Source organism: Hippoglossus stenolepis, chromosome 21 (genome assembly GCF_022539355.2).
Source record: "Hippoglossus stenolepis isolate QCI-W04-F060 chromosome 21, HSTE1.2, whole genome shotgun sequence".
Classification (NCBI taxonomy): Eukaryota; Metazoa; Chordata; class Actinopteri; order Pleuronectiformes; family Pleuronectidae; genus Hippoglossus; species Hippoglossus stenolepis.
This window is the reverse complement of record NC_061503.1, coordinates 5,074,748-5,100,500: the sequence shown is the minus strand read 5'-3', so window position 1 is coordinate 5,100,500 and position 25,753 is coordinate 5,074,748. Positions and strand designations below refer to the sequence as shown.

Below are 25,753 nucleotides of genomic sequence, written 5' to 3'. Positions count from 1 at the left end.
ATTGCTACAATGAAGTGTGACGGTGCAAGAAACCAGAGGAGTAGGATTATCGGACAGGCTGTAACAAGACTAAAGGCTGATGTATGCTCCCCATAAACATGAAAAGAGATCTTTCTCTTTCAAACACTGTCACTGCCCACATACTTCCATGTGTCTTTTACATTGGCATGATTGTTAAGCAATACATCCACTGGTGGAACAAACAGGTTGTAAACAGGCAAGGTTACATCATATTGATGCCTGCAATTTCTTGCAGGCACTGTCCTACTGTGTGCTCACTTGACCTGTTGTCTACACTGTCCCCCATTCCGGTGGTACGGCTCCGTTTTGTCTATTCATGCAGTATCCGTAAGCTTTGAGAAGACACTCACTAATACGGATGAAATGAATGCACATGTTGCTCTGTCTGTTTCCATAAACGTACCTTACATTGAGTGTAAATGAGCCTTGAGATGGCTAAATAATGTCCTCTATTAAAAGTTACTGGCTTCAATTAAAGGGCATTGGAGCACAGAAATTAAATCAAGAACATTCTTATTTTCCCATTGAGTTTGTGTGGATTTAAAAGCTTAATCTAAGACAACCAGGGTTAAAATATGTACATTTAATCTAAGTGAATTAAATGTTAACAAACTCTGTGAGAGGATCTCACTTTTCCACCTGGTGTCTCCATAGTTTAGGCTTCAGATGTGTTTTTTTTTTCACTTACAAAGAGAGTTTAAATTGTTTCTTGGGTGGAAAACAAACTATTTCTAGTGCATCAGATGTGTATCAGTAGGATGCCTTTATTAAATCATGATCTAAAATAGAATAAAGGCTCTTGCCAAACTGCATACATTACTGGCTGATTATGTGCAGCACACTGTGTACAAAGGTTAGAGCAGTACAAGTTGTTATTAAGTGAGAACACAGCAGGTATGTGAACAGCAGTTGGCTCTTGTTGGGCAGAGAGGTCGTTTCAAAGCTGTCTGACAACTTCGACTGGTTTGCTGGTACACATGCGTGAATTGTCGCAACCAGTTACCATGAAAATCTGCTTAAGGTGTTGTTAATGGGTGGGAGCTACTGCATAATGATAACCGTTTCACTGACTCCGCATTATGACAGTGTGTGTATGTGTGTGCACACTTTGTTTGTTCATATACCACCAGGTGCAATGTGTGTTAAATAGGGGCACATTTCTGGTAGAAGTAGACTTGCTGGATTTTTGTGTGTGTGTGTGTATGTGTATGCATGTGTGTGTGTGTCAGGCAGCAGATGGCTTCAGAACAGGTTGTAAAATATGCAGGAGCAGCTCTCATCCACACATCCCTCCTCCTCTCCGCCTCGATGTCTGGCATCGAGGGGAGCAGGACCCCGACACTCCTCTGTTGCTCCTTGTTGCATTTTTCCTAAGGATATGGGGGCTTGCCGCATTTTTATATTTTCACCCAAAGGTAATTACAGAAGTGTCTGGAGTGCAAAACACACACATATAATAGAGCATCCACACAGTTTGGTGCTTGTACTTTTGTGTTGCACGATCAGCACCCAGAGAATAGTGTGTCGGTGTGTGGGTGTGTGGACTTATCGTCAGTTTGCACTGCACTGGAGGAGGAGGAGAGGAACAAAGGGAGGAGATGATGGAAGAGGCGCAGTGAGATTTTGACTAAAGATGGAAGGAGGAGGAGATTAGGTGGAAGGGGATGGGGGGGGGTTACGGATGATAAAAATGCACATATGAATCACATACATTCATGGAAATGGATTTAGGACATGCACTTGAGATAACTAAGTCAAATGAAAATATCAGAAGTAGCAACAGGGTACAGCTAAGGTTGATGGGATTGTCATTAGCTTTGCAGGTACTGTATGTAAAAAATACATTAGACAAATTAAATGTGACCACATGATGGCACTGGATGAAAAGTCAAGCATCACCAAGTTGTTGCATCCAGGGGAGGCATGTGTGTACCACATTTTATGGTTTCACCGAAAACTTGATCATGAGATTAGAGGAAAAGTCACCAAAGTCAAATGGGTTCATCCTCTGTGGACCATGAATGTCTGTAAAATGACAATCAAATGACAATCCATCGTATAGTTGAATAACGAACCAATATTACCTCCCTGAGAGCCCGCACCACTTGTATGGCTAAAATTCCTTAATATCAACACAGATTTAAAATGTAAACCATCTGTTAACTGGGACAGGGGGGGGGGAAAGAAGATGTGTAAGAGGTTGAACAACGTGATGGTCACGGAGCCACATACAGAGGAACCCTCCCATATACGTACAGAGGTAGACACTCAAACACTATGACGCTCATTGAGCTACACACTCTCACAGTCACTAACGCACTTATCCAGGGCGGCCTAGTTCCCCCTCAGGGTCAGTATGAAGTGTCTCCTTGTTTGAGACGACTTGTTCTGTTGACTCATGCATTCTGCCACGAGAGTCAGCTGGTTGTGACAGACCCATCAGACGAGGCTACAGTACAATGCACTTGATGTTATGCTGTGAATTGTAAATATAGTTTTGTATTATTTCCCCCCCCGTTCCGCCCTCAGTCAGCTATCAGAGAGATGGCATGCTGGGTATTTTGACAGACAGTAGCATGTATCAGGGTAATGATGCTCGTACTAGTCTATAGGCTGCCGGCTGCAGTGTGCAGCAGTGGCAGTATAAGCAGCGACAGTTACTCAGAAGTAAAATAAAAAAACTCCAGCATCTGGAACCTTTACAGGCAGCATTTGAATAATTCATTATATTCATTAACGTTGTTTTGGCAGTAGGTTTTCAGGATAATTGAAATAAAGACACACCACAAGACACATGATACAACTATGGAAAAACAAGGGAGAAGTAAAATCTATGTTCAAATTATTTTGAACATGACTTATTGAAAAAAGTGATCGCCCTATTGTGCGTTTCATTATTAAACTTGACTACAATCTTTGTCAAAACCTGAACCAAGTGCCTCAGGTTTCCCTCAACATAATTATATATGAGAGTTTAATTATTCTTTAGTAGCTGGAAGCAGGTATTCTATTGCAAGAGGTTGGAAAACAAATGCTTAGTTGATTAAAGGTTGTTTATGTTTCACCACATAGCTGGATTAGAGCCACGGGACAGAGCAGAGCTTGTAATGATAAATATAAGAACATTAGCACTGATGAATGTGTTTGTTGTACTGTTTAATACCATGGGCTCTATTTTATTGATCTAAGCGTGCAAGTACATTTAGTCTGTGTCCAAATCCACTTCTGCTAGTTCATAAAAGGTCAAAAGGAATGTACGTTTAGTCGCTTAATAAATCGTGGGTGTGTTTTGGGCGTAACATGCAATAGACCAATCAGAGTATCATCTCCTATGCCCTTTAAAAAGCAGTTGTGCTGAAGGATAGATTTGCCAGGTGGTCATGGACGGATAGAGAATCTTTCATGGGGTGGCAGGAAGGTGGCATGGGACATTTAAAGGGTGGCAAAATATATATATACCAATTGTAAACAATCACATATATTAGCAACATTTGCTTGGAAAAGTCCTCTAATTAAGTTATTTTAACTGAAAATCATTCTATTGTGGCACAAGAAAACCATTTGATAGAAATAGCTAAAGGTAGTTAATGTGTTTTAAAGCTAAACACCAGATCAGCATGGGTGAGATCCATTAAATTATTATTTATTATGATTTTGCACAAAGTACTGACTTTTGCATCACAGCAGCAGGGGGGCAAATCTATGGTATTAAGAAAGAAAAGAAAAGGATTATGAGAAAGAGAGCCAGGAGCAGAGATAGCAATCAACATGGGTGATGGTTCTGAAGTATGTGATCAGTGGCTAGAGCTTATATAACCTAACAATTCTTCATTTAATCATATAAAAACAACTCGATGTCTTATTGACTTGTGTATTTACATTATCCAAATTGTTTCCAACTCCATTCAAACTCCGAGAAAGCCCCAATTTTAGTCTCTGCTCTAACTTCCTGGGAAAAATGACGCATGAACGAACCAGTTAGCCAGTCGGCTGTTTTATCCTTCAACTGTTTTTATTGATCACGTGAAATGGATTATGATTATTCAAACTTCAATACATTACCCTAAGCATGATTTACACATCAGGTAGATTTAATCAGTAATAGTACTCCCATGATCCCACGCTGTTTCACAAAACCGTCAAAATATTTGATTAATGTTTTAATTGAGAGACCCCTAGTGGCCAAAGTTATATATTGTACGTTTACTTGCTGCATCCTTTGCTGTGGCTGTAAGTACGATCTGGATGTTTCTTTGTGTGCTTAGGGTAGGAGTTTGAATTGCTGGTTGTCTGTTTACACATTGTATGTGTAGGTAGGTGTGTGCGAGTGTGTGTGTGTGTGTGCTGTGCTACAGTTCCTCCTGATAAGTCCGTCTGAGAGAGTTGTGTCTCTGCCATGTTAACAGATGGCCCTCGACTTCCCAGACAGGCTGAGCGGACCAACGCTGCAGCCCAAGCAGCTCTGGCTGGGTCAGCCCCCACATGAATTCACGCCATCATAACACTCTGTCATCACATCTCACCTCAAACAGTCACTTTATCGAGAGGTACAAGTGCATGGACAAAATAATGATACACCTCGAACACCGTGAACACAAACAATGGAGGGTAACTGTATCTGTTATCCTTATATTTACATTTTACGTCCGTCACATCGTGTCCGTCGTTCCTGTAACTGTTCCATTTTGTCTTTGTTTGATTTAAGCTGTGATGATTGTTTCCCTTGACTCATTTTGTTATGTTCGACCCCCTTTTCTTTCCCCACCACTGTCTGTGTTCTGTTGTTGCTTTGGAAAAGAGAGTGGATCTCAGTGGTGCCAAACAAAATAGTAAGAGCATGTCTTTTGTGCTAATTCATTTTCAACTGTTGTACAAACTGGACCAGCAGTGATTCTTGCAGCTTTCTGTAAATTAGCCTCCCACTCTGAGTCCAGCAACAGCTCTTCCCTGCTGTTCTTCCACTCGCAGCTTCTGTACATTACCAAGCTGCACACAGTCACTGACTTCAACTGACGGTTCCCTGTAGAGGTATTTTTAATAGACAAATGCATTTATTTCCTCATAATATATTTGAAAAGCTGATTATGGTAAGAATTGACTCAACTCAACTTGAGGGTTTGCTAGCTGGAATAGTTAGATTAATATTTTGATATAACATCTTTGTTACGTTTAGTGAACTGAAAATAATGAAATCTGTCAACCTATACATTTTACATTGAAGGCAGTGAAGAAGAAAACATAGGTTTACAGACCAAAATTGATGTAAACATTGCACTATTAAAAAATACATTTTGTAATGGCTTTGTATTAGATTTTTGAGGAAGTAAATCCTGAGGAAGTTTTTTAGACCTTAAGAACACAATGTGCTGTCTATATTTACAAAAAGGTCCCACATGCCACCTTTACCTCCCTGCCACTTAATTGAACCTCTTTAATTCATGACACATGCTGCTCATTGGCCTCGAACCCCAAAACTAACTTTCTTTGATGCCGCGTAGTTTATAGTCATGTTTCCTCACATACAAGATATTTTTACATTAGGTGTTTTTACATTGATTCAGTTTATCTTTGCTTGTTAGTTTGTTCCTATATTCAGGTTAGTGACGGAGTCAGAGTTAAGACTTCACTGATGTTTTCTGCTTTTAAAAAGTCGGCTGCTCTCAATTCCAACAAGCAGATTATGTAACATACTTACAAGGGAGGAATTATTCATCTCTGACACACTTGTAATTACATTTTATTTTCTCTGCCAGTGCGTTTTGACCCTAATGCAGATGACATATATGTACATTGAAGAAAGTGAAATAAGATGATGTGGGATGTAAGTGTTAATGCACTTAAATATATTTTGTATGTATCTGTGCATTACTTAAGTAGATTTGTTTTCACTTTTACTCCATTACATACATCAGCAAAAATCGGTATTTTCTACTTCACTACATTTTTACAATGTATTGCATTGCACGTTCACATAGTTTTTCTATATATTTAAAAGAAGTCAAAAATTATAGGAGAAAAAATGATCCAGTAATCGAATCAGAGCAGGAAGGTAACATTAGACCCCGCCTCGTGCTGCAGCAGCATCACTGGTGAAGAAACATCTATAATGGATTCAGAGGAGGCCGAGACTCACCATTAATTATTATGACAGTGCACATTTATTCAGTCGCATCATCTGCAGCATTATTCATTAATATAACAGAATATACAGTTCGCAGTTAATAAAGTAGTTGATCGTTGCATTATGGAACAGGCTACTTTTGGCAAGTACTTTTATTTCTGAGACTTAGCATATTTAAAAGCAAGTACTTACTTTTACTCAAGTAAAAAAGGAAATCAGGGAACTTTTAATTTACTTCCTCCACCATTGAATTGAGGATTTATAGGTGTTTGACTCATGGCTTGGAAACAACATATTAAACCTGATTGATTCATTTCTGCTTCATCATAAAAATAGTGCACATTCACTCAGTTTTCTAACCTATCCCAACAAAATACATGTAAATCTTAAGCTAAGCTGTCACACAATGGAAGCCCCAAATTCTCAGGTCAGTCACTTTTAGGCTAAGAGGGACTTCGGTTTCCTATACAATGGTTTTCCCATTTACAAAAGTCGAGCTTGCAACTGTGCAGATAAAAGAGTCAGCAGCTGATGTGACTGTTGTGTACTCCGTGTAGATTCATAAATCCTCATCACCTTGTGCTGGGTAAACACAGATATTTCCTATGTTGCAGCGTTAATCTTTGTTGTCAGTACACGGCCAGGAGGCAACAACAAGACGAGGATAATGGGATCATCCCCTCACGTCGTTTACTGAACACACACACGCACACACACACACACACACACACACACACACACACACACACACACACACACACACACACACACACACACAAACACAAACCCATACAAACACAGTGGCATTCAAAAACACAAGTGTGGGTATGTGCAAAGCAGCCTGACATTCCATGAATGGCTGTTCTTCATGTATTGGCACTTTCATACACACACACACACACACACAGTGACAATCCTAAGCTGTATCTGGGTCAGAGCTAACGGAGATGAATCTAACGGATGTTCCACATTGCCCCTCTTTCTTTCTTCTGTTCCTCTGTTGTACAGATGTAATTAATAACACCAGTCCTTCAGGGAGAGTGGGGGTGATTGGGAGGGGAAGGATCTCAGAGGGGAGGGGGAATATAGGAGGAGGAAGTGAGGTTAACAGGAGGAGAGCGAGAGACAGCGAGTGTCACAGTGGAAGTGTCGGAGGTGCGGCTCAGGGGTGTAAAAGTTTGATGCCACAAGGTGTAAGTAGCCGTGTTAAGTGATGTGTTAAAGGTGATGAATCTTTCATAACTTTTGAGGTTTTGCAGCGACAGGGGTGCTGTGCAACTGCAACTGCTCGGGGGTGTGCCAGTGGGTGTGTATCTAGGTTTCCTCATGTTATGCACCCTACTTTCCACCCAGCAGCTGACATCCTAAGTTGTGAAAGTTGAGTCCGACTCAACCACATGATGAATTAATGCAACTTCATCTAGTAAACTAGCTAATGAAGCTCATTTGCCTCCTGGAAACATTAAATATATTAGTTCATCCATTATCTGGAGGCAGGAATGACTGATGACGAATATGTACTGAATAGGTGACAACAGCCAGTGATGGATTGTTGATATTCCGGAGAAGGAGAAAATCAAAAGTAATATAATTAGTAAAAAAGAAAAAATCATTTATTTCTGTAACATTAATAATTGTGTTAACTGCTGCGAGGGAACAAGCAGTAATTACTTCGTTTGACTGAAAAGCTGTGAGTGATTGGTGGGAGAAAAAGCTGCCCGAACAACACTCACTATGAATGTTTCATGTTGGAAACTTTCTTGATGAATATTTCATCTAATGTCAGCATGGGGCAGAATGGCAGACAGTCTCACACTGTAGTGCTGCCCTGCTGCATTGAATGTAATGATGAAAGAGACATGAGGTGGGCTTTGAAATTGTCTTTACTCTTCAGAAACAGGGAGATGTTCTCTATGCAGGGGTCCAGAACTGATAGCTGCATCTTAACTTTTCTGTGAGTATGCACTACTATGTTCAAGGACAGGCATATATATAAAGTTGCAAAAGAGCTGATGAGCTCTGCATGTATGGCTGCAAGACATACACTCCACTGACAAGCATCAGAGGGGCGATGCATACTCTGTGTGCACTATATATACCCCAACCAGGCCATGCAAACCTTTTTTATACTGTAATCATGCAGTTTCATCATGACATCTTCATGACAGTGTTTATGCCATGACGGTGTCGGATCCAAGGTTGCTCTGGAGGAAAAGTAGAACTCAGTAGAATTCACCCTCCGAGGCCATGAAAGTTACATGTTAAAATGTTAAGACTTCCATTGTAATATGTTGAGTAGTGAGAACCCACAATCCAACAGGCTGGTATTGCCATTCCTAGAGCCATGCCGCTAGCATAGCTAACATGATGTCTATACAGCTTCTGCCGCAAACTATAAACACATCTCTTCCGACTAAACCTTGAATAAAAAAAAAAAATTTGAAAAAATAAAAATGTTTAAACAAAAAATTTAGAAGCACTTATATGGCACTTACCTATAGAACTCTGGCTACTTGAGGAAAATTGTACTTTCTTGATTCTTGTTGTTCTGGGTTTGTCCCCTCATGGTTGAATGCACTTATTGTAAGTCGCTTTGGATAAAAGCGTCAGCTAAATGATATGTAATGGTCCAAACTATCTAACAAATGGTATTGTAAATGCTGCGTGCTGTCAGTGAGATCTGACATCAGGTTTCAGACTTTGTCTTTTATGCTCTTCCTTCACCTCTACGACACATTTCTGCATAAATCCGCAACACAAAGTATCTGTGATGGGTTTCAGGGGATATGTTGGAACGCGTCAGAATTTGTGTTCCACAGGATTTCGTAAGTTGCCTCTTAAAATAACTAGAACTATAGTCGAAATTGTGCCCAGTGTGTTGTCCTCTGTACTCAGTAGTTTAATATGTGCTACTTTCTGACTGTCAAGGCTAAAAGTGAATAAACTGAAACAGTCATCACAGTTGGTTTTAGCTACTTGTGTATTTTATAGTTGTGTGGAGAATGGTTTTAGCTTAAATCGTAGAACATTTAGAAAAGCTTGTATCCAATTGGTCCAAATCCAAGTCATAGGACTTGAAAGTCAAAAGTCTTTGCAAGGAAGGCTAAACATTGATATCATTGACCCTTTCATCCACCTTCATTCCACGTGTAGTTGTTGGGGGCTGTGTCCATTGTTCCGCTCTCGGTATGAATATGGATTTAACAGAGGGGGAAGGGTTAAAAAACGCAGAGTCATTCTGCCGTTAAAAAAAGCTTCCAATCGGTCTGTACCTCACCATCACTGTTATCCCTGTTACTCCGCCCTCCACTCACGCTGTCCAATCGCTTGCCTTCACCATTCAGTCCCCCATTTCAATTGGTCCATCCTGCTCAAGTATGACTCAGAAAGGTGTGTCAGTCTACCATGTGAACCAGCACAATGTGTGTGTGTCAATTAGCTCAGTTGGGTGTGTGTGTGCGTCTTATCATGCCCAGTCATTTTGAATGATGTCATGTTTTCTTGTTTCTTTGTCTATTGTTTTTTCCTTCTGGACTCCTCAAGTTGCTCTGCTGCTCCTCTCTGTTATCCCCCAGTTCGATTAATTTCATTTTTTTCCTCTTATCTGACGCCCCGTCTTCGATATTTAAGGAAGGCAGCAGAGCATTCAGGGATTCCAGTTAAATACTTTTTGGATTGTTTTAAAGTAACTGTTTATGTTGTCCCTTGTTTCTTTAGACTCCGTGTTTGCTGGATTTCAAAATTGGACGTCCAGTCCCTGACGTTAAATGTTGACAGATTTCTTTTTCCTGGCAGACACTGAGTCTCAAGGTTTACTACTGAGCCATTCAGCATGAAGGACAGGGGCATAAAAGCAGCCGCCGCATCCAACCAAGCTGCTGCTTTCCAAATGTGTAAAAACTATGAATGTTTCTCTCTGATGGTTTACTCTTTTTAATTTATGTCTTTTACCTCTAAAGTGCATTGTTGCTGCTTTTACAGCCCGTGCCCTGGTCTTCCTTTCACAACCATTCTTTTTTTATCACCCAGGATCCAAACTTTAGTCTCTACATCTCATCTATAGCTTCGCCTACATCAATCTGCACTTCATAGCCCACAACCAGAGAGCCTTCAGGCATATTCAAAGGAGATCCAGCAAAACAGCAGCCATTGCACCAGTGAATCAAAGCCGTAGCAGTGTCTCGTGTTGTTTTGAGTAGCCAGTATACAACATCCTTTCCACTTCCCAACCTCCTGAACACCCCACCACATTCAGCACAGCTGTAGGTCCACCGTGTTCCAGACCCATACTCAACATATCCAACCCAATGTGCGCTCGCCCACACGGTCACAGTACACCCCATAGTGCTGTGCCGTGGTGTACTTACTCATCGGTCCCACAAGCCAAGGACCCTGATACTGTCTCTGTATTTCCCAAAAAAGGCCGCCTCGGAAATGTATGGAATATGTTTTTGAGAGTGGCCGCGTCCAAAAGCAACTCCCAGGCCAAATCCTCAACCTTTAAAGCTTAGAAGGTGAGGAAAGGGTTTCATGAATGAAAAAGGTGAGTACACAGTAGGAGGAAAAAGGAGGAGGAACAATGCTCTCGGGAGTTGTTATTGGACAGGGAATTCTTTATGTCTTATTTTATGCCTTCTTTTTGTTTGTTGTCAGACCTCAGGCAGATTTTCAGCAGGGGCTTTAGATCTCCTTACACTCAGTGAAGTCATGTAGGAAACCTAACGCCGAGTGTCCACAGGATGTGGCTGCTGCACGTTCCAGCTGCGCTACAGCTCAGTCACAGCTCCATTGCAGTGTCAGTGTCCTGCAGTAGCCACAATTCTATCATATTGCAGACATGCTTTAAATGTGGTAATAGATTTTGTGTGGCTACTTTTAGTTAAATTACTGCAGTAACCAACAATGGAACAGTGTATAGAAAAACAACCTACATCCACATTAGGCATGTATACGATTTATAATTGCAATCTTTCTCCCAAGCTCCAGTCCTCCAGTGCAGCTTAGGAATGACTGATTAACATGTAACTGTATATGTCAGCTGCAAATAAATAACTACTTCACACTGTCCCCACTGCCGAACAATAAAAACAGAAAAATATGTAAATGAGAAGAACTAGCATATAGAGCTCAACAGTGAGGTTCAGGAAGTAAAAATTCCTCATACATTTTCTGAATAGAGATTTTGATTATCATCCATAAAGGTGGACTTACCACATAGGAAAAGGATATTTTGCTACGATTTATGGGATGTGTGGTTCCCCCACCTTTTGCTTTTTTTTCCATTTTCAAATTGTGTTTATGCTTCAAATTAAATGTTTAGTGGTCAGGATTCATCTCGTAGCTGGTCGGTGTAAAAATTATTTTCATAAGGATTTTTTGAAACGTCAATTGAGAAAATGAATATACAGTTTACTTCCTGAACCAGAGCTGTTCTAAAATGGGTGGTCAGTGTTACACCCTATTGACCGAACTATTAAACAACCCTGATTAAAAGACAACTTCTATTTTGCAAACATCTCTTTCTGAGGATAGGAATACATCTGTCCTGTCGGAGAGGTTTTCCCATCATGCCATTAATCTTAGAAGAAGTGGTTCCTCATAACTGAATCCTTTTATTTGGTACAAGTGAAACATGAAACGCGGTGATACCAAACATTTTTTGCATCTTGTCAGACTCGGTTTAACTATCTTATTATCTGTAACATTTGTAATTCTTGGCTCCATGGACTTGAATGCAAGTCCTCAAATGTAAGACAACCCCCAGTTTTCTTAAAACCTAATATACAGACAAAAGGCCAGTGCGGGATATTGTGAATTCTTCTGTATTAAAACACATCATCGGTCATAATAAAAAGGAGGAGACTGAACATAGATTTTTCAGACCAGCCTGTATCTGTCCCACTCCTCACCATCTGTTGGCTGTGCTCAGGTTTTGCTAACTTAAAAGTTTGTGTCGAATGATTTGCTTTATAGGCCTCGCTGTAAGGACAAAGTCCATAGCACAGGGGCGGATCAAGGGGGGGACACTGCCCCAGCTGAAATCTGAAGTGCCACTGTTCTGCCAGTGGTCATTTTTATTTTAAAGTCAAATCTGGTCACTTACTAACAATAATTTGACAATAGTGTAAATTTATGGCCCCTGATTTAAAGAAATCCTAGCTCCTCTACTGAAGTAACAAATCACATACATCTCTGAATTTAATTTCTCTTAAAACGTCAATTCTTACAAACCCTTAAGTGTTAAGCTTAAAACATTCCACTTCTGCACTTTAAGAGTGAATAAATGAGAGCCAAAGGTGAACATATAGCAGGCGTGACATAGCCGGAACGCGACAGAGCTACATCTGATGGACACTGGCAATAAAAGAAGATAGAGTCGGACAAATTTTGGTTTATTCTGACTTAGACAACTTGGACAGCTTGTATTTGTTGGAGAAAAAAAGCCAAAATTTATTCCATTTTGGTCACAAACAAACAAACAAAACACCTCAGCTTTAGAAATTCTATGTAGTGCAGGTATAATGAGATCTAAGTCCCCATGAGATCATGGTCCTGAGTGGTCTGTTTAATGTACAGTGAATTTTTGGTCAGATATGAGGATGCAGAGGCAGGGTGTGACCCCTCTGTGCCTTCACATCCATCCTTGTTCATGGTCAAAGTGATGTCAGAGCTGAGAGGAGGCTCCACCTGCCACATCAGTGAAGGGCGGGAGACAAATGAGGGGAGAAAGGAGAGCAGAGGCAGACGGAGAGGCAGCAAGAGCCAAAATAGTATTTCTTCATTAATTTCTTCATATCTTGCCACACTGTTTCTTCCTTACTCAATAATAATAAAAAGATATTCCATTCCTCACTAAGAGACGCTCACCTCTTTCCCCTGTGGAGGAGAAAAAGTGAGAGCCGCAGAGTTGCAGCAGTCCGAGTAATTTCACTTTGGAACCTTTCACCTTTTCTTCTGTAACTTAATTCCCTCCCTGCTCCTCTGGAGATTAGTTGAGCTTTAGCCAAAGGGTTTCTGTCTATCTTTTCCCCTACATCGTGTTCGGTCTTGCCCTTTCTGCCCCAGCCATAATATTAAGACCAATGCTTAGTTACTCCTCAAATTACATATTTATGGAAAAAAGTCAACCAATCCTGCGTATTCACTGAAGCTGTCGCCCATATTAATCAGATTTCCTCTACCTTGTATTTTTCTACATAGGAATGTAAATAGGACAGATGCTATAGAAAAGGTTGTGTTGACAGCATAATGAGATGAATGAGGGAATATAGGAGGGGAAACAAAGGGACTGCTGTTGTGTGTGAGTGCGTCTGTCTGCCTCAGCTCGTCGTGCACCTGCACGTACTAAGTAGAGCAGAGTAAAAATAATGTTTGTTTATCCAAACATGATGGAGGATCTCGTAAATAGGAAACCCCCACTGAATGAACCAAGTTGGTGCATCCCTCTAGGGCCATACCTGTAACTGCCTGGATTCAGAGACATGTGCCCAGACTTACCCAAGGCACTGTAAACATGCTTTATCACTGTCTCCTTAGTGAAATGTCCATAAGAAGGTGCACCTCATTCATTAAAAAGCTGCTGATAAGACGAGGGACCGTTTGGTGCCAACACGAGTCAAGCGCCTGAGGTGCAAAAACAGCAGAACACGATGTCAACCAGTTTCCATGTGTTTATGCGCCGAGGCAGACCAAGCACACCAGAAGCCAAATTTCTTCAACTTTCTGTCACGCACATCTCTGTAGGAGCTCAGGAGCAGCCAGGCTCTATCACTGGCAGCCCTGTGGTTCAGCCAGCACCACCAGCATATTCACCTTCACCTTCATGTCACTATCAGTCATTACCAGCAGGCACAAAATAGCAGAGATGACCACAGTGCTCATATACAGAATAATTCACTTGAAAGCACTCAGCAGAGTACAGGCCTTTGCCAAACCTTCGCGACTCACCACTTACAGTGCTGCAGGTAGACAGTGCCATTATTTACTTGATTGCAAAGAAAATCAAACCTTTCATCTTTGTTTTTTTGCCAAGACCATAGACTGTATGTAAAGATGGACGGCATGACTGCTCCCCAAAAGTGAAGCCAAAGCAACTCGATTGCCCCCTGGTGGCTGGCTGCAGTATAGATCATAAACCCGGCCTCTTATATGTTAGTGGATGGGATTTTCTGTCATTTTAGGTGGTTCTTATCCCACTTGTGTATTTTCATTTCTCATTTGTCCAGTAAGTTTGGTTTTTATTAGTTTTTATTTGATGCTATAAAAACAGGGGGAAATGTCATGATTGACATCTGAGACTCGCACAGACTCTGAATGCTTAAAATTTAAAAAGTTGGCAGTGACATTTTGGCTTCATTTCTAGATTGTGGAAGGAAGTGGAAACACACGCTGTCCATTTTTATATACATTTTATAGTCAAGACCGACACTTCCTGCACAGATGTTTAACCTTACAAGCCTGCCAGCAAATCAAAGGATGTAATCCAATCCTTCTTGCTGGGATTTTAATTTGAAATATTTGCAGGAAGTGTTGAGTTTCATTAACACAAGCTGAAAAAAACAATTGACAGTTAAAGCTAATAAACAAAAACAGTATTATCACAAAAAAAGAGTAACCAGCAAATCAACTTGGTGAGTATGACACACTATAGGTTGTATTGCTGGAAATAATTCTGTGAAAATATACATTAATTATCATGTGATTAATTGTAGTAAGGGTAATTTCACTCTGTATTTTAGCCTTTATTGATTGACACTGGGACATTATTTTGAATGCCAGTTTATTTAGCCCCCGAAAAAATCGACAATCTGAATCCTGTCTGACTTTTCCAAAAGCGTTTGGACCCACTATAATGTTTCCAGCTTAATAAGAACTATTATATCAGAAGGACTTGAGTTGCAGGTCAAGTCAATTCAATTAATTTAAATACAAAATATTTTATCTGTCCCCCAACGGGCAAATTAAAGTGCTAAAGACTAAATGCTGACAAATCTGAAAAAAAAAATGCAAATGTAAAAAGTACAAGAAAGGCAACATATTGTGATCAATTAACCCAGAGAGGAAATCCAAGGGTTGCGCATAGGGTAAAGCTCTTTCGCTACTTTTAAAGATAACTTGTCGTATTGATCTGGTGTTTACCGGGCAGTCAATATTGGTGATTGGCCAAAAACTGAAGAGGTTCCACACACATTAAAAGAGATATAGCTTCTTAAAGTGAATACACATCAGGAGACTTTAACAATAATTCTCTGCTCCCTGTAGCCACTGTGAACATTCAGGAGTTGGGTTTCTTTCAACGAAACAAATTTCAATCCCAAAAGATGCAGATGTATATTTAACATCAGGGACAGACGGGTATATTTATTTTCTTACCGCACTGCCCACTCAGCACTCCTGTCTTATTCCCTGAGGTTCTCCAGTGCGAGAAGGAAACCACTAGACGCGCACCATGAACTGCACACACACACACACACACACACACCGTCTTGGGAGTCAGCCCAGCACAGCTGCAGCCAAAGCAATACACCTGGGCTAATTGGGCAGAGCTGGAGTGCTCACAACACCCAAAGGATTCTTGGCTTTTTCAGTGTGTGCAGTTGTCTGTGTCATTTGCTCTCTCATGTTACCTATAGCGCCTCCCTCACTGATGGAGCGAAAAGGTGATAGATAGAGCGAGCCTCCTCTCTCCTTCTCTTCCTAGCCCCCCAGCCCATCCATCCATCCTCTCTTGGATGGAGGAAGGAGGTGAGGAACAAGGTGATGGACGAGTGTGGAAAACTTTCTCTCTTGTGTTATATTCTTTTCCTCAGACGAGGGAGGTGGAAGAGATCAGGGGAGGCTGCAGTCACATGGCGATCAGGGAGGCAGAGTGAGAGATGACCAGATCTCCAGACCCACATATTCCAACAGCAGCCTCCTCCATGGAGACTCTGCCTCACGCACACGGAGACATTTAGCAACGCTGTTTATCTCCCATCACACTCACTCAGGGGAGAGTCAATTTAAATAAGTGTTGACCAGAGGCGAGGAGATTTGATTTGATTAGTCATGACTGCAGACCACAGGAGAGCGTGGCTGGAGTCTGTCTTTCTCTCTGCCCATTATCTGATCTGCCTCCCTCCTTTTGTAATCTCTTCACATCTCTTTACACGTTTCTTTTCTTACTGTGACTCAGTCATCGTAAGTGGTTATTACACATTCACAGTGTTTATAGTGCACAGGGAGGTGTTGTCATGTTCCACTAACCACTTCTTTTTTTAAAGCAGCTTCGGTGGCTCCGCTCGTCAAACACAGCAGGTCAATTGTACGGCGTCCCAGTGTATATCCTCCCATCTCACTTTCTGAACACCCCCCTCCCTCCTCCTCCTCCTCTTCCTCCTCTCCCAAACTCCCTGCAATCCCCCCCCACCCACTTCCCACTTCCAACAGAAGCTCAGAGTAAACCTTACTACTCGGATTACTCCCCCACCCGACTGCTCATCCACAAGATGTGCACCAGCCACTACCTGGACCTGTTCATCACCATCGTCATCGGGCTCAACGTCATCACCATGTCCATGGAGCACTACCAGCAGCCCCAGGTCAGAGGGAGGGGAACCATGGGCTGTTTGCTTCAAATGTTGATACATGGATTATAATAATTACTCAACATGATTCCCAGAGGTTGTCTTATGTTCTTGCAATCTTGTAGTAGTGATTAAGTGGCACCTATATTTGGATTGGATTGCAAATCTTGGGCAGTATCTTGGGCAATATTGGGCAGTCCTGCACATCCTGTGCTACAATGCAATTTTAGTGCCCAGCAAAATAAAGTACATAATCTAAAAATGTTTCAAATTCAGGAGAGACAATATGACAAATTATTCTTTGTCTGCCAACATTCATCATTTTTAAACTGAATTAAAGTGTTCAGATGGCTATCAAAGGCTTCAGTTCAATTTCCATTGTATAGCGCCAAATCACAACATACGTTATCACAAGGCACTTTACATAGCAGAAAGTCTACATATCTTCCACCGCAAACTAAAATTGAATAAAAAAAAGCACTTATATGGCACTTACCTATATCACTTTGTAGTTCGGCTTTCTTGAAGCAAATTGTACTTTCTTGATTCTTGTTGTTCTGGGTTTGTACCCTCATGGTTGAATGCACTTATTGTAAGTCGCTTTGGATAAAAGCGTCAGCTAAATGTAATGTAATGTAACATAGTAAGATCAAGACTTTACAAAATTATAGAGGAATGCGACAGTTCCCACAACAAGGAAAAACTTGGCGACCTGTCCTTATCGCTTTCGCGGTATTGCAGTTGGACACGAGGAGAAAGTCTTAATGCCCCTTGGTTTTTTAACATGTACTGCATACCATTAGCTGAGCTGAAGCCTGATACTTGTATTCAGAAGTGCAATCATTGGACATTTTTGTCTCGTTACCATTATCTTGTTGAAAAGCAAGTTGTCACAGAGGTTTAATGAATCCTTGGAAAGGTTTGCCTGAACAGGAGCCACCCGTTGGAGCCGTCATTGCTCTGGGCTGAAAGGACTCATTTAAAGGAGCCTTCGAAACGGGACAGCATAGTCATGCCACTGCAATGCAGTCTTCAAATGCAGCCTCAGAGTTGAGAAACAAGTGAAGGGTGAATGAGGGCGTGATTTCCTAGACAGCCTCGAAGGTTTCTGTAGAATGTTGAATACAGGGTTCTTGGTGTGAGTATCACGGATAATGATGTTGAACAGGTTGTTATGTTGTAAAATAGTGCATTAAAGAGATGTGTAACTGGTAATAGCCGTAAGTTAACGGATGGCCACCAGTGAGGATTTGTGAAATCCCTGCTGGCTACCAGTTCTCTCCATGTCTCTCAGTTAAAGGTCAGTTTTTACACGCACATGGGCACTGTTGAATTCTCCCACAGGCTAAAATGGACACTTTGATTCTAATGGCCTTTTCATAGAGAATGAGGGAGGGCGATATGAGGGATCTATTAATGGAACAGCTAATTTTGGAGAGAATGACAAAGTTTACAAAATTGAGTCTGTGCTATTCCGTGGGAAGAATGTAAATGCAGGAAAATTGTATATTTACATACGAAAAATATAAACCATAGTGTTAAATTAAAGTCAAGTTGAGAAAAAAACACTGTTTTCAGTGCAGTTCAATTTAAATTTTAATAAAAGATTGATGAAAGCCACAGCTCACTCTGGGAGAATAACACAATATGTAATCCTGGGTTTACGGGCTTGTTAAGAAGGATACTGGTGCAGTGGTTTTATATGTAACAATTAAATCTTTGCTCTCCCAGGAGTTGGACGAGGCATTGAAGATCTGCAACTACATTTTCACCCTCATCTTTGTCCTGGAGGCCGTCTTCAAGCTGGTGGCTTTTGGTTTCCGACGCTTCTTCAAGGAGAGGTCAGTATTTACATGACTGCTTCCTAAAGTGACAATGTGACCTTTCCTGAACGTCTGTGACCTAGGAGATCCCGGATAAACATTTCGCTCCCAGTTTAGGGGTTTGACATTTTAGCAGCCATGGTATTTAAATAGATTTGTTTAAAACGTACCGTTCTATAACCCCTGAGTCATGTGGAAAATCTGAGGCAGCTTTCGGAGAACTCAAATGAGCTTTCTTCCAAGGTGCTCAGTGCACGGTTCTCAGCGAGGCCTGTATGAATACAAACAGCCTTGTTAAACACTCATAAAAAATGTTGCCTTAGATGATTTCATAGCTTCGAAATCTCTGGCTTCCTGCTGAAAACCACACAACAATGCACAAACACAATCGCATCAGCACAAACATATACACAAACACATCACACATAAATGAATACACACACACACACACACACACACACACACACACACACACACACACACACCCCTCATAGTTTCTGGACCAAAACTGACCACCAAGGGCTCCATGATGTCCGTTCTCTTTGCCAGAGCAGACCATTATCCTTTTTTTCTGCTTTTGGCTGCGATGCAGTTTGATATTACCTCAATACACACAGATACACGCAAACAGATAAACACAACATTCAGCCAAGACCCCCAGAGGACACATTTTACAGGCTCGTTGAATTTTAAGTTGATTTCTTTTGTGTTAACTTGTGCACTTTGAGTATCTAAATGTGGACATGAGGGATTGAAACAATAAAATAGACAAACCAGATTAGTACGACCACCTACAACTATCTTCAGTTTTTATAAATGTGCTTTATTAAAAACATTCTTTCTCAGTCCACATTCATTGCACAAGGAAATAAGATTTAGAAGAGTGTCCCACTGACTGATCTGAGCGCACCATATCTCTCTTTACGATACTAAAATGAAATGATACCACTGCTGCTTTGTTAGCTTGCTTCATAACACTGAAGTAGTCTGCGCTCTCCCGTGCACTTTTATCCAGAAAATGATCGGTATCCAACTTTATAGGTTTATGTGATAGTTAATTGTGGATGACTTAAGTTTTGTGGCTTATTTCTGTGATCTCTGGACCATTACAAATCACAAATCTCACACATTCCCAAATCTCTCCTGAGTGTTAAACACTTCACCAATGCAGGGTTGATAAGTTGTAAAAGGTTTGTAGCACTGCAGCTGCAGAAACACACATCATAATGTCCACTATGTGTAAAGTCACCCTTTTGTGTGTCACACTGCACATCCGACAAATGGCAACTTTAGTTATAGTAGTGACATTTTGCATTGCAGCTTTCTAGTCTGACTTTTAAAACCAAAAATGCCCCAAAATTGTTCAATTGCAAGTGAGCCCCTTTACTTTAATACCTTTGTGTCCCATAATTTTCAAATGGCCTTGAGTATGGCAGCTTGGAAACCTGTCTTCCTGATTGAAACTAGAACTCAGTACAACATACCTCTGCCGAGGGCCAACAGCCCACTTAAAACCACATTTAAATTCAGCAGATGCAGACTTTTATTTGGATCTGAATCAAATTGCACACACTCATCAATATCCCCCGAAGATTCATTAATTATTTTTGAGGAATAAATGAAAATTGAAAATGCCCTATCACACTATGTTAAAGAAAGTGAAATGATCCACATCCAGACCAAAATTAAATTCATTCTTCTTTGGCCCACACCACATCCTTTCACCAAGTTTGATGGTAATTCTTCCAGTAGTTTTTGCTTAATCCTGCCAAAACGGTAACATAACCTCCTTGTATGTATGTATGTATGTATAATGAAATATACGTATGTATAATGAAATATACAATATACACATATATTTCATTATATATTCTTTATGTCCACATCTCTCAAATGTATAACACATCTTTTTTACAAACAAATATAAATGTCTCCAAGCCGATGACATCACTATGACAAAACAGGACAAAGCTCTTGCAGTCTCAAAAGATAAATTACCACAGTCATGGGAACTTCTGACTCAATTGAAACTCTAGTCCAAGTGAGTCCTGTGACACAAGTTCACCTCTCTCTATGAAAGAAAAAGACTATGAAAAGTGATCTCTGACCCTGATATTAACACCTGTCCTGGTAGAACCGATCACAAGTGGACAGCTCTAAATACGTCTGCTCACGTATAACAATGTGTCCTGAATGTGTCTCACCTCCTCGCTCTTAATGCAAATAAATACGTGTCATTCTATTAGCTAGTCTGACTATACATGTATGTCTATTGTCAATGTGTGTGGTTGTGTGTCTGTCCATCAATGTGAGATGGAGAGAACAGAAAGAGAGAGAGAGTGGAAACAGTGGAAACACTGAGAAGAGTAAAACTTTTGATTTATTTGAAACTGTATCAGAGGATGACAGCTGAGTAGGCGGTCCTTCATATGTGGCCCAGGATGCAGTTGTGTTCACACAGCTGTAAAGATGTGGTCATACGCGTAGACGACTTCTGAATGAGTGATCTGGTTTCGGATCACTACTCAAGTGCGTCCTCAACGCCACTCGTGTACATTGACACCTGAACTTAGAGTTGTCCACTGGCATCAGTCAGGACGGATGTTAAAACCAGGCCTGAACAGAGAGTAAGTGATCAAAATCAGTGTTAGGGACTAATTAGTCATTCTCTCTCTGTGTGTGTGTGTGTGTGTGTGTGTGTGTGTGTGTGTGTGTGTGTGTGTGTGTGTGTGTGTGTGTGTGTGTGTGTGTGTGTGTGTGTGTGTGTGTGTGTGTGTGTAGGTGGAACCAGCTGGACTTGGCCATCGTGCTGCTGTCCATCATGGGCATCACTCTGGAGGAGATTGAGGTCAACGCTTCGCTGCCCATCAACCCCACCATTATCCGCATCATGAGAGTGCTGAGGATCGCACGAGGTATGAACTCCTCACTCCTCCCTCCTCTATCCATCCATTCATCCATTCATTCATCCCTCCATCCTCCTCCCTGGCACAACTCTCTCACAGACAGGTTCACACTCCAGTCTCCTTTACGGTGCTATGCTTTTAAGATGCCTTGTGAAACAGCCACATCCCCGGGACTCCCCTCTTTTGTCACTTTTGCATGGCAGGTCGCAGCAGGGTTGGGGCAGGGTGTGAGCCGACCAGATGGCACCAAACAACACAGTTAGCTGACATTCACAGCACTGAGAAGGAACAAACAGTAAGAAAGCAAGAGGGTGAGAAACATAGAATTTAAGGAAGATAGCAGAGGGCGAGGGAGAGACGCATTATGACAGTAAGTGAATTAAGCTGCAAGACTAGGTACGGAAGAGAGGAGAGAAATAAAAGGAGGAGGTAGTGAGCGAGTGATGAACAACTTTGGACCCTAAAATAGATTATATAAAGATGGAATGAGGTCGGAAAGAGAAGCAATTGATGGCACAGTGAAAAAAGAATTTGTGATGGAGTGAAAAAGGAGGAGATAAATGATCAGAGGACAGGTGTGTAGGTGGGTGAGAGACAGGAAGAATTCGGTGTAGCAAAATAAATGGTGGAAATGGATGGAGGAGGTTGAGCACGAGGAAGGTGGAGGCCTAAACTCCCTGTGTGCTCGGTGCTGATTACAGTGGAGGAGAGCACGGAGGGGGCGGAGGAGAGGGGAGCTGGGAGGAAGAGGAGATAAGACAGGCGGGGGAAGCTCATCTGTTGTGGCTGATTACTGAATGTATAATAGAAGAAGTAGCCAGGAAATCATTATTGATTACTGTCACGCAGCAGAGCCACAAACTAATACTCTCGTGGGCGATGTGGATGCAGTAGCTGGCTACTTTTCCAGTTGGCATATATCTCTACACATCTCATATCCAGACTGAATTTAGATGTAACTAAGATGGATTGCATTTTGGATTTGATGGTCACTTTAGCAAGGGACAGAATGAGCTAAGCTAACGAGAGAGCTTTATCATTTATTGAAGTAGCCTATGTAAACAATAGTAAATAACCTGTTAATGCTCTGTATTTATATAGCACTTTTTCAGTGTACTTGATGACTACTGAAAGTGCTGAAGAGTTCAGTTTTGCAATTCACCTATTCACACACGCATTCATACAGTGCATCTCTGTGCATCACTTTCTCTATCATGCACTCATACACTTTTAAAACAGCCGTCAGGGGCAATTTGGGTTTCAGTATCTTGCCCATGGACACTTTGGCTCGTGGAATGTTGGAGACGAGGGGAGAACTCGAACTGCCGACCTCACGGGTGGTGGACGACCCGCTCTACCTCTTAGGGTACCATTAGGGTTATGACTGACTTAGCCCACCAGGCCAGATTGCCAGAGGGCATTAGCTCAACGGTTATAGCAGTTTTCCAAAGAGCCTCGATATTGCATCCAAAACACAGGTGAGAACGTATTCCTTAATGCAGAGTTCCACATCATTATGGCTGAGTCTCAACAGTGGCGTCTACCGAATGAATTTTAATGTAACACAATGCATTGTTGAAGTGTAGCGGAAGGTACAGATATTTGCTGATATATGGTCGAATAAAAATGTAGTTTAGTACTTTAGTAGTGTTGCATGAAAGATATTCTTAAGTGCAATAACCAAGCAAATGTTCTTTGTTACATCCCACTACCGGGGCTAACAATCATAACAATTTGTGATATGTCATTAAAATGTCTATTGTATTAGTATGCGTAAGTGAGAGAATAAAGTGACAGCTGGTGAATTTGCAAAAACTCAGTATGTTGACTGGTGATGTGGTAAAATATCTTTGATCTTATCCTAGGAGGCATCAAGGTTTGTTGTTTTGCATCAGTGTTTTACCTCAACTTCTCCATTCCATTTATATGTATAATCTCAGCCTTGGTTTTCCTCATCGGAACCCTGCTATCATATCAGTGATCTAATCAAACTGCAACCTAGGCTCTGACGATTTAATAGAAGGAAATCTTTGACTCCACTAATAGGATTAGGTTCTAAGTGAGCAAAAGGTGTCCTTTTCCATTCCCTGTTCTATTATGTAATACTGACTATGGTAAGACAACTTTTTGTTCATTTCCTGTGTCCCCACAGTATTGAAGCTCTTGAAGATGGCGGTGGGGATGAGAGCTTTGCTGGACACGGTTATGCAAGCCCTGCCTCAGGTACACAGTAAACTCTGTTAAATAACATCCACTGACTCCTCTTTTCCTTCCTCACGCTGCTGCCATGGATCGGTTCGCACACATCCGAACACATCCCACAGAAGCTGTTCCTAAAATTACATCCCAGAAGCGTGTCTTTTTTTGGGACATATTCTTCAGTTTCGGGGTGTTGTCTTTTCCCATGAGCTTTACGCCGGCTCTAGAGACCCGTATTTGCATTATCAGCCTCCCGCAGAGATTGAGAAGCGCATGTAGCTTGAGGTTTTGTGTTGAAGGATGGTGGGTGGATTTGAGGGTGACGGAGTTGGTAAATTGGAACAAGTTCCAAAGTGTTCGGGTTGAGTGAAAAAATAACACAGAGTGTTCTCAGCATTCTTTGATACCACCTCCGTGTGCCTCACAGAGATTGAGTGTCGTTCCAGGCTAATTCCTCCTCAAACTTGTTAGAAATGTTCATAAATAATAAATCCAGCAGGGGGTGAAAGAGGTGTGTGCAGGTTTCCACATGCTGATTAGCATTGAGAGTATAAAAAAGCAACTGAGAACCCGAAAAACTTTCTTCACCTAAATTCACATTTGTGTCAAAGTTGTTATTCTGTATTGTCTTGTCCTCTAAGTTGGACGTAACATAATAGCATGTTCTTCAAAAATCTTAAAATTATAATAGCCTTTTGGCAGAGGAACAGAGGAAGAACAGAGGAAGTGCTAGTTGTCTTTGGGGCATACTTCCATGCATGCCTTATGTTGGAATGGTTGTTAAGCAATACATCCACTAGAGGGCAGTGCATAGTCAATTTTCTGACAACAACAAACATGGCCAAGGTCAAGGTTGTGATAATGTTTCTTGGTGATAAAGTTCTTCCCTTTGCCCGGGCGAAGTAACATCACATAGATATATCTTCCCAACGCTCAAAGTCTCTCTTAAAGTAGTTTCGCCATTGTGGAACTTTCTTCCTCGTGTCAAATGGTCGTCTCACCTAAACCATTGGGTACAGTCTACGAATACGTAGGGGATGAATGCAGAGTACAAACAGAAACTCCGTCCATTTTCATATAAGCATCTAATGTTGAACCCAAGTGAGCCTCTGCTAGTTAGCGAATGATAAGTAGCTTAATTTTGCTAATGGTAGCCTAGCTAGATTTGTCCGGCCAATGTGAGCAACTCACATACTGTTTAATCATTTTGTTACATTTTTGCCTTTTGGTCTTGTAGATAAGGAAAAAAACTGATTCAATGTGCAGAGAAATCCACAGCTTCTGGTTTGTAAGCTAAGTTTGAACAATTGCTATTCAGGGGAGGGGTTAGTCACTTGCCACAGCATGTATTTCCCTTGGTGCTTTGCAGCCTTTTATTTCTCTCTGGAATGAGCTGTTTGTTGTCCCTTGTTATGGTTTATTTTTCTTAGAATATCTGTCTTCTGACTAATCCCTCTTCCATCCTGTTGTCTCTCTGCAGGTGGGGAATCTGGGTCTTCTCTTCATGCTTCTCTTCTTTATCTATGCAGCACTGGGAGTGGAGCTGTTTGGTGACTTGAGTAAGCACACGTCCCACATGCAGAAAGGCAGTAGGGCAAAGCAGAGAAAGCTCATACACGGATACTTGGGAGTGCTGTGTTAAATTCTTCCCCTCTTAAATCAATCTGGTGTTAATTGTTTTGTAGAATCCTTTTGTTGAAATACCATATTGATCTCTTTAATTGTGGCTGGTAGCTTTCAGAGTAATGAAAGAGTATTACAGATATTATCACTTCATTGCAAAGGCCTGTGTTGTAACAACTGAAAAGCTGTGAACGTCTCTCCATCTTTCCGTCTCTCGATTCCTACCTCACTACTCCTCTCTCTCCGTCCCCTCCTTTCTTTCCCCTCGTCTCCACAGTTTGTGATGAGCTCCACCCATGTGAGGGTCTGGGCCGCTACGCTACATTTAAAAACTTCGGCATGGCGTTCCTGCTGCTCTTCAGAGTTTCCACCGGAGACAACTGGAATGGAATAATGAAGGTGAAACTAACTTTGAAGTTTGTGGTCATAAGCACATACGTAGACAAAAGCAGGTTCGGGCTTTGATATGTGCACACATGTCAAGTGGAATAACAA

General features: G+C 41.3%; 1 protein-coding gene across 8 annotated transcripts in view; it reads left to right on the top strand.

Moving 5' to 3' along the window:
* cacna1g (calcium channel, voltage-dependent, T type, alpha 1G subunit) overlaps positions 1 to 25,753 on the top strand; it is a 147,201-nt gene that overhangs the window by 107,907 nt on the left and 13,541 nt on the right. For all 8 annotated transcript variants that reach the window (XM_047338374.1, XM_047338370.1, XM_047338369.1 and 5 more), the window contains exons 25-30: positions 16,571 to 16,722; positions 18,439 to 18,548; positions 21,312 to 21,445; positions 23,589 to 23,659; positions 25,116 to 25,194; positions 25,536 to 25,657. In XM_047338374.1, coding sequence (XP_047194330.1) covers positions 16,571 to 16,722; positions 18,439 to 18,548; positions 21,312 to 21,445; positions 23,589 to 23,659; positions 25,116 to 25,194; positions 25,536 to 25,657 — 668 coding nt within the window. The remainder of the gene's footprint in view (positions 1 to 16,570; positions 16,723 to 18,438; positions 18,549 to 21,311; positions 21,446 to 23,588; positions 23,660 to 25,115; positions 25,195 to 25,535; positions 25,658 to 25,753) is intronic.